Source organism: Osmerus mordax, chromosome 13 (assembly GCF_038355195.1).
Source record: "Osmerus mordax isolate fOsmMor3 chromosome 13, fOsmMor3.pri, whole genome shotgun sequence".
Taxonomy (NCBI): Eukaryota; Metazoa; Chordata; class Actinopteri; order Osmeriformes; family Osmeridae; genus Osmerus; species Osmerus mordax.
The window spans coordinates 11,458,224-11,468,076 of NC_090062.1; the positions used below are offsets into that span (position 1 = coordinate 11,458,224).

General features: G+C 46.3%; 1 protein-coding gene and 1 pseudogene across 1 annotated transcript; both read left to right on the top strand.

Annotated features, from left to right (window-relative positions):
- The first annotated feature begins 1,353 nt into the window (after positions 1–1,353).
- On the top strand, positions 1,354–3,486 carry LOC136955542 (trans-1,2-dihydrobenzene-1,2-diol dehydrogenase-like; annotated as a pseudogene).
- Positions 3,487–6,041: 2,555 nt separating this feature from the next.
- dhdh.2 (dihydrodiol dehydrogenase, tandem duplicate 2) lies at positions 6,042–9,791 on the top strand. Its single transcript, XM_067249651.1, has 7 exons — positions 6,042–6,131; positions 6,559–6,670; positions 6,783–6,946; positions 7,329–7,581; positions 8,546–8,670; positions 8,789–8,939; positions 9,532–9,791. The coding sequence occupies exons 1-7, from the start codon at positions 6,042–6,044 to the stop codon at positions 9,639–9,641; spliced, it is 1,005 nt and encodes a 334-aa protein (XP_067105752.1). The 3' UTR covers positions 9,642–9,791.
- The last annotated feature ends 62 nt before the right edge of the window (positions 9,792–9,853 follow it).

Genomic DNA, 9,853 nt, shown 5'->3' on the forward strand with positions numbered 1-9,853 from the left:
CACAGCTCCCAGAATGCCTTTGGAAGTGAGACACAAAAGCTAAGCAGCCGGCAGCATAGTCATTGATAAAATTCCTGCTCTCTTTCACAATGACAATTGTTTGCTGACAGCATGTTCTCATTTGAATCCAATCACCACCTACTTTGGTGTATAGGAGCAGAAGACAGAGATCACGGATTGTTGCTGTGTTTGTTACGTATGTCACAACACCTGGAGAAGTCTATTGATATATATTCTGCCCAGGATGTTATGCACCTCTTCAAATTGTCAGAAATTGTCAATAATACCTCAAATTGATACAGTAAACTTTTACAGAACCTCAAATATAGTTACAACAAATTACCTTTAATAGGAGTTGTGTGTCATTAAATTGAATGGGCTGATAGGACTTGACAATGACCTGTGTATTGTCTGGTTTCCATGAATTTTACATCAAATAAAAGATTTGGTTGACACTTCATCCCTGTCAGCCAACCACTCCTCACACATAATGGAACGCATTACAATAATCAGCGAACCCCTCTCTGCCAACCGTGTACAACACTGACAACACAGTGCCCTCTAGTGTCTCCCTCCAGTGAGGTGTTTACACAACAGCCTGGCTGGATAAGTGGATAATATTTAGCCCAAGGGCAGGGCAGCTGTCTCCTTTCCATAGTCATCCTGGCTCAGCGTATTGACCAGCTAAATGGCCGGGCGGTGAGCTCCTGTGGGAGCTTGTGAACCCTGTTGTATCTACCTTGCCCAGCGCTCCCTGTGGGGCTCCTGTTTAATCATTGGCTTCTGTGCTCCTGTCAAGCCATCACAGGCTAATCAATGCCTCCCAGAGAGAAACAAAGCAGCCCTGGCCTTCGCTGACCTCCCTGGTTCTACCAGACTGATTATTGGAGAGCAAGGTGAGCCTCTACACATTAAACCCACCGTTTCCGCTGCGAGCGCCGCCGATGCTGCCGGAGAGAGCCCCACTGGCACCGTGTGTGTTACAGATTGTCAGGGACCAGCCGGTGCCAACCGCTTTCTCCCGGTTTACCAGACATGGATCAGCGGCAGAGACGGTGTCTGAGCAAGTGTGTGTGTGTGCATGCATTTGTGCTTGCCTATGGGCATTTGCATTTGTGTGTTTGGAATACACCCATTCAGGAGGTGTGTGTGTAGGGGGTGGGAGTTCCTTTTGTGTATAAATGCAGGAGCATGGCCACTGAGTGGCTACAGGCTCTAAGGCTCTGAGACGCAAAGTGGAGCGTTGCTGCTGTTACCCCTCGTCACACGACTCTCCCCAGGCCACTTCATCCGAGCCCCTTGGTCCCACCCTGTCTCCTTCCTCCTTCTCCTTTGAGCTGACGTCCCGACAACATGGCGACACGCTGGGGACTCTGCGGTGCAGGGAAGATCAGTCACGACTTCAGCGTGGCCATGAAGACCCTCCCCCTGGAGACCACCAGGTACGCCAACCAAACACACACTCTCCGTCTTCATCATCGTGTCATCAGTGTGTGTGTGTGTTTATTGGACAGGAGATGTGGGGGGGGGGGGGGTCCTTCTACCTCAGCAGGTCTCCCTGGTCCCTGACAGCTAGAGGTTCAGAAAGAATATGTGTTCGCTTTTTCCATCCTCCTGGTTTAGATAGCAGCTGTTGCGGCGAGGGATCTGGAGCGAGCGCAGGAGTTCGCCAGGAAGCACAGCATCCCCAAGGCATACGGTAGCTACGAGGAGCTGGCCGGTGACCCAGAAGAGCCAACCCGGTGGGTTGGCTCAGAAGTAAGGCCTGACTGTTCATTTACCTCTGTACCGCTTCACTTCGAATCTGATATCATAATCACCTAATAATCACATGAGCATGATGTTCAATTGTAGTCTGCCATCTTGAATTCAAAGCTACAAACGAAGGCCCATTTTTGACAAACTCACGTATTTGAATGCTCCTATGTTGGGGGGATGGGTTATTAATAACAGACGAGCAGAGTCTGTTTCACATGTGCCCTGACAACCTCTGTGCCTCCCCCCCCCCGCCTTCCCCCCCTCCCTGCAGATGTGGTGTATGTGGGGGTTCTGCACACGGACCACTGGAGGGTGGGCCTGCTCTTCCTCCAGGCTGGGAGGAACGTGTTGTGTGAGAAGCCCTTCGCCATGAACTCCAGCCAGGTGAAGGACCTCATCGCTGCGTCTGAGAGGAGCCCCGTCTTCTTGATGGAGGTACAATGGGAGATGTGCAGAAGATACGTTTGCGTTGTATTCGTCATGAAGTTCATTCTCATGCACACTGACCACACGATTACTGTCGTGTGCGTTAGAAACAAACAATTCTATGAATGTCACACTATATGTTCTTGTAAGCCAGTCGGAGGTGTTCAACCACATAGAGGAGGGCTGTGTCCGCTCTCAGAGGAGGACCTGTCAGGAATGTACAGTCAGTCGGGTGTGCGTTCCCCTCCAGGACATCTGGTCGCGCTGTTTCCCTGTTCACGCGGAAGTGCGCCGGCTCCTGGCAGAGAAGGCAGTGGGGGAGGTGAAGCTGGTGAAGGCTTACTTCGGTTCCCCTCAGCTCCACATCCCTCGCTCTGTGGAGAAGGAGCTAGGGGGAGGAGCCCTGCTGGAAATTGGAGTCTACTGCCTTCTGCAGTTCTGATGGTCTTTAACGGCGAGAGGACAGAGTCCATCCATGCCCATGGCGTCCTGCTCGAATCAGGTACCTCCCATACCTCATACCGATCTTTTTATTGTGAACAACAGGTTCTGGGCCCCATGCACTGTCCCACCACCTTAGTTGTGGATGGGATGGAGACCCAGTTCCCCCTTCCGGAACCTTCCATGCCTCTCAACTTCACCAACAGCACTGGACTGCGGTACGAAGCTGAGGAGGTCCGCCAATGCCTCCTCAAGGGTAAGTACTTTTGGGTGGAGGGCTCTGCACTGGTGCCTCATTTTTGTACTGTTTTTCGTTTGAAAATGTTGTCATTGTATCTAACTAAATGCTTTTAGAAGATGAAGTACAGACAAATGCTAGATGTCGGCTCACAAGGTCGCTTCAAGGTGAAGTAGGGTTTTTTAAGAGTCGATAATTGGAATGTTCATGGCAATGTTCTGTATCCTATAATAGCAAAGAACCAAGAACATTGTGAAAGCGACCGTACACTAACCTCAGGTTAACAAAAAAACATCAGTGAACCAATAACAGGCTTTGTGAGCTTTCCAGTGTGTGACCAGTCTGTACACTAGCCTGATGACTAATCTAAACAGTATTAACATGCTCCACAATCCTACACTACAAAATAGTACTGGCTACAGTATGTGACCTTGCTGTTGAAGCACCATTATTTGTTTTGGTATCAATGCATTGTTTGTTAACCCCCCCCCCCCTCCTTCTACCCCTTCCCAGGACTGAAAGAGAGCCCCAGGATGACCCACTCAGACTCCACCCTTCTGACAGAGATTATGGATAAGGCCAGAAAACAAGTAGGCGTGGTCTTCAACTAGGACAGTCAATAACCATCTCCATAACCTTAACCAGCATGGCAGTCAACCTTGAATCTTAGTAGCCTGGAGCAGAGATGCGTGGAGCAATGTTCTCTGCTTGTATCACTAGAAGTAATGACACCTGATGTAGCCTGGCAAACCAACTTGACTTTTCCATCTTATGTTCTGATTCAGTGAAAGGTGGCCATAGAGATTAGCCTGGTTTGGTTGAACTAAAATCATCTGATTGTGACTTTCACTAAACCCCTGGACCCACAGGAGACAAAGACTATGAGGCCAGTCTTGGTGTACACTGTGTGATAATTAAATTAAATGTCACTGTGAAAGAGAGTGTGATTGATGGGATCAAATAAAGTTCATTGATTGTCATGGTGTTGCTCATTTCATAAGCTGACATATTCCTCCAGGGGGACTGGTACTCTGTGTGTGTGTGTATGGGGGTCTGTCTTAAAATAGAACAGGTTTTAATCTCAAATGTGGTATCATACTTTGTCTGACCACCACAGAGGTCGAGTGACATGTTCTCTGAGCAAAAATAGTCTGTGTTGTCTGGTCTCTCCAAGGTTACAGAGATAGAAAAGGAGGACTGATGAGTCAGCACAGGAGGGGCTCGGTTATCAGTGTATTTGTGACATCAGGCTACATTTAGCTATAGACCGTATTCAATATGCTACAATCCGAATGTGACACGCTGTTTACAAAAAAATAAACAACAACCCTGGGGAACTCTTGAAAGAGGCGTGCTGCAATTTATGATGTGCGAATATGCGTATTGTAGCATCTCTGTGAATTACAATGTTCAGCAAAACAGTGTCTCCATCTTGTGGTTGCAGAGAAAGCTACTGTCAGTTTCTCACACAGACTTATATACAGTAGACACAGCGAACCTGCTCTTTAAAGATGGCGTCCCCATTCATTTCTATGGAAAGTGCTCAGTGGCGCAGTGAGGCAAGCGAGAGCGCGAAATAGACCACGCCATCTTTCTAGTTCCGGCTCATCTGGTCTTGCGCAGAACAGTGGCACGCCTTGCTCCTAGCTCTGAGACTCGTGCATGCTTGCAACTAGCTGTACACGTCATACTTTGCGAAAACCTGTTGCGAGCGTGTCAGAAAACTTGCACAAGTTTACGCAAATACAGTTTTTTGAGCTTCATGTAATATTGTTTTTATGTTTTAGTCAAAATACGATGATCGGTAGGCCTATCATTTAGAAACTTTCTTTCGTTTTGTAATGTTTTTTTAGCCAACCTCAATTCTGACTTGTGTGCAGAGTCCGACACCTGGACTTCTGTGTGCGTGCTGCAGTAGCTATTTGGCAAGCTCAGAATTTAGCTTGCCAAACTTAAAATTGATAAAGAACCATCTTTGCGTAAGCTACAGGGATTCCTGCAGAAAAAAAATTGTTAGTTAAGGTATGGAGGGGGGGCTTGTTTTTAATTGTTGATTTGTACAAGGTTTGTAATGAAAGGAAGAAAACAGGACAGAGTAACACGGCAGATATCGCTCATAAAAAAATTAAACGCAGTGTGTTGCTTAGGTGGCCGCCTTAGCTGCACAGGGCTGAGGGAAACCCTGATGTACATATGTCTGTCTGCCTGACTGTGTCTGTCCTCCTCAGGAAGGAACTTTTGGATCATACGGCGGGTGTGCATGTGCAGTTGACCTGCGCATTTCTGTGTCTGCCTCTATTCTTCCTGGTTTGGTCGCTGTGGGCGTGGCTGGGCTATGACGATCATGGCTGTGAAGCTTTGGGGCTCCTCCTCCACTACTCCCTGTTGGCCACCTTCTCCTGGATGGCCATTGAGGGCTTCCACCTCTATTTGCTCCTAGTCCGAGTCTTCAAGATCTATATAAGTAGATACCTGCTCAAACTTTGCCTGGTGGTATGGGGTGAGTTGCCCCCTGCCACCTGATACCTGCTGGAATGAGCTGACCACAGGCCTGGGGATCAAACTGGTGCTGGTTTGTTAAAACGAAGTACTCTGTTGTACTTACTCAAGGCTTGACACAGGCACACAACAATGCTCAGCTGTATTGCTGTTGGTTCGCTGAAATGTAAACGTTTTCTCTAATAGTCATAAAGTTATCGCTATCGTTATCGCTTGGTAAACAATCACCTCAGCGGTAGCGGAAATGGCATAGCTGGCTAAGATTTTAGCGTAAGTACGTCATCACCTGTGTGCATATAGCCTATTTGTCTGAACAATAAAGTTGGCATGCCATCCATATACAAATCATTACCATCTGCATCCAATAAAACATATATTTCTTACATCACTTCCAGAATCTGTAGTGTATTAGTTTTATTTTTAATTTTTATTAATAATCTCCAAATAACAAACCAAGCATTATTCTTGTAAAGACAAAGTAGTAAAATGTAATTAAAATGTATAGAAAAAAATACATACAAATTAAATACATTAATTAATAAAAAGTTGAAGTAATTGTGAGTTTCAAAGCACTCTTCTTTTCTATGACTGAAATAAATCTTAAAATACATTATTTTATGCCACAAAATGTTATGTATAACTGGGAGACCTAAAGTCCGGTTTCTCAAACTCGTCCAACATGGCAACACGGTGGGGAATATGTAGCTCTGGGAAAATTAGTCACGATTTTACCGTGGCTCTGAAAACACTCCCACCCGGAGATCACCAGGTAGCCTAAGTAAACCAGTGAAATGTCGACAGTAATCAAATATTTTGTTTCAAACTACACACACATATCGCTACGCTTTTTATCAGGCTAGTAGACCACAAACGTCCTAGCTAATTTATAATCAGGTTTAGCTTACAGTGCTCTATGTCTGAGCCCACTTTCCGAGCTTTAAAAAAAGCTTAGACAATAGAAAATCTGTATGTGTTTGATTAATATATTGTTATATGCTAATCCATTCGGCCATATTGGTTTACTACCACCAATTGTATATAGTTCAAAATGTTTTGGACTAGATTTAGCATGCAAAATTTAGCATGTCTAGCAATCTAGCATAAATACACCCTACCGTGTACCGTAAATGATAGAAAGTGTGCGCATTACACACATTGGTTTCCAACTGTGCACAATTTGAAAACATTTATCTCAGATTGTTGCTGTGGCAGCTCGTAAACTGCAGGACGCAAATGATTTTGCCAAGAAGCACAGCATCCCCACGGCCTATGGAAGCTATGATGAGCTGGCCAAGGATCCAGAAATTGGTCTGTCTTTTTCATCAATGTCATATTTGGTTAACCCATTGACTCGACTAGTTGGTGTTATACCTTTCCCCTTTCCTCCCCATCCCCTGTGTGTGTGTATGCATGTGTGTAGATGTGGTCTATGTCGGAGTCATCCATCCCTACCACCTGAAGGTCAGCCAGATCTTCATGGAGGCCCAGAAGAATGTCCTGTGTGAGAAGCCCCTGGCTATGAACAGCAGGGAGGTGCAGGAGATGGTGGCCTCTGCCAGGAGGAACAACGTGTTCCTCATGGAGGTGAGGTTGGACGGAGCATGTCGCCCCATTTTAATTAGATCCATTTAGATTAATGGTTGATTATCCATTTATTACAGCATGTAATCCTCAGAGTAATCTGACTGGGATCTTTCAGTCAGATTGAATCCCATAATTATGGATAATTACATCAGTGTGATGGTCCTCAAATGCCTTCGGGCAGGAATAGAAGGTGTGTGTGTGTATTTGCCCCATGTCTGTGAATGTGCTGTCTTCTTCAAGTGGTAGTAGTGTGTCTTACTGTAGTTATATTCTGAGCTTTGTCTCTTTGCCGTGCCTTGTGTGTGTGTCTAACCTGAGTGTTCTCTATCCCTCTTGTCTTTTCTATGTGTGTGTGTGTGTGTGTGTCTCCTCCTCTCCCCAGGCTGTGTGGACCCGTTTCTTCCCTGCCTCTCTGCAGATCAGACGTGTGCTGGCGCAGGAGGAGCTGGGCGAGGTGAAGGTGGTGAGGGTGGACTTCGGGGCGGCCCTCATGCACGTCCCCCGGGCGGTGGAGAAGGAGCTGGGCGGGGGGGCCCTATTGGACATAGGCATTTACTGCTTGCAGTTCATCACTATGGTGTTTGGAGGGGAGAGGCCGGAGAGCATCCAGGCCACCGGGGTCTGCCTGGACACAGGTAGAGGAGGGATAGGGGAGAGTGGGGGTGCAGCACTGGGGAACACGTCCAACGCAGTAGTATAGTCAAGGGTACTGAGATGGGTACAGTAGGAGTTGTACCCACTTATATTTTGATAAACTCACAGTATAGTATATCCCCCTCTGGACCAATATACACACTGCTGTGGTACACACTTGACTTATAATCGCTATATACATTGGACCACTAGCACTGCAATAAGCCCACAAAAATGGAAATCAGTTGCTGGGTATATTTTGGGTCTTCAAAATAGTGCTGAGTGTGGAGACTGGTTCAGGACTGGTGCTAACCTTGATGTTAATCTGGGATCAGGGTGTTACTGATTGCCATCATTTCACTTTCATCCTCCTCTCCCTGTAACATTTTAACTTAGAGTTTACAACAGTAAGCTTGTAAATGTGCAACCGTCACTAAGAACAATATGACATGTTTGGTTTCAATATGACGTGGCCTCATCGTAAACATTTACATTACATTTAGTCATTTAGCAGACGCTCTTATCCAGAGCGACTTACAGTAAGTACAGGGACATTCTCCCTGAGGCAAGTAGGGTGAAGTGCCTTGCCCAAGGACACAACGTCAGTTGGCATGACCGGGAATCAAACTGGCAACCTTCGGATTACTAGCCCGATTCCCTCACCGCTCAGCCACCTGACTCCCCTGACATTGTTTAACCCAGGGCACTCATGGCAGCTGTGCTCAGATAAGGCTTCACCTGTCACCTCCTTTAGCTGCTTTAGGGCTGAAACGTTGCTCTTATCTCATGATAATAAGTGCAGTTATCTTCCCAGATATCAAAACTCACCCTACCACTAGAAATGTGGAATTAGAGATCACCCAGTCATTCAACAACATCATTTGTTGGATGGATTTTTGTTTGGTAGAGATAAAACAGGTTGATGCCCGTGGTACTCGCCATGACGATGGGTGTGTGTGTTTGCAGGTGTAGATGAGAGCATGGTGGTGACCCTGAAGTTCTCCAGGAGCAGACTGGCAGTCTTCACCTGCTCTGTAGCAGTGGACCTGCCCAACGATGCCCTCATAGTGGGCACCAAAGGAACTGTTAAGGTACTGTCACAACACATACAGATGGAACATATATGGAATATCCGTTAATCATAAGTAGCAGTAGACGTGGCATGATTTAGGGCACATATAGGCATGTACAGTATGTTAATGTGTCTAGGTTCCTGCTCATATGTGGTGCCCAACATCGCTGGTGGTGAACGGGAAGGAGACCCAGTACCCAGTGCCAGAGCCCTACCTGCCCCTCAACTTCCTCAACAGCACGGGCATGCGGTACGAAGCGGAGGAGGTCCGCCAGTGCCTGCTCAAAGGTACTGGGACTGTACCCCTCATGTCCTGAAAAGGTTTTTTTTGTGTACTGCTATGTAACCTATTGCCAAACCCTTTCCTAAGGCGCTATAGATACAGTATACGCATACTATACAGTACATACACATACAGTATACCCCGACTACAGCATCCAGACTTTAGTTTTTCCTCTTATTTGTAGATTGAGTATTTTGTATCGGCAACCCACCTGTATGTAGTTTGATTTCTGTTCACATTTCCTCTTATTTATCTTGTTGGCTGCAACCATGTATTTTCCCCTTGGGGATCAATGAAGTACCTATTACCACTGCTACTTCAATATTGTGTGGAGCTGCATCTTTCCACCACCAGGTGGCAGCTCTGATATATCCTGAACACTGCACGTATCTCACATACCTCATAGAATTCTTCCTTTGACATAGAAACCCTGTTTGAAAAGTCAAATTTGTCTTTTCCTTTTCCCGTGCTTAAGGAAAGCTCTGAAGAGTATCTACTGTGTGATCTCACTCTATACTGTCGTTGTGCACTGTGCATCTGCTATGTATATGTGCATTGGTTATCTACTGTGTGTATGTATGTGCATTTCCCCTGCAGGTCTGAAGGAGAGCCCAGGGATGACCCACTCAGACTCGCTGCTATTGGCTGAGGTGATGGATGAGGCCCGTCGGCAGGTGGGCGTGGTGTACAGCCAGGACCATCTGTAACCACCCCCACTCCTCCTGCTAGTCCCAAAACCTAACATCCCTGATTCAGTAAAATAATTCCATCAATATAGATCGTGTCTTGACTGCAATTTAATATGACCATTTTACTGTTCCTTGGACCAACATGGCCCTTTGTTGAATCAGTAAGAATGTTGCCCCTAGCATTGATTGTACAGTACATACAAATGTTGGACTAATGTAAACAGTTGGTC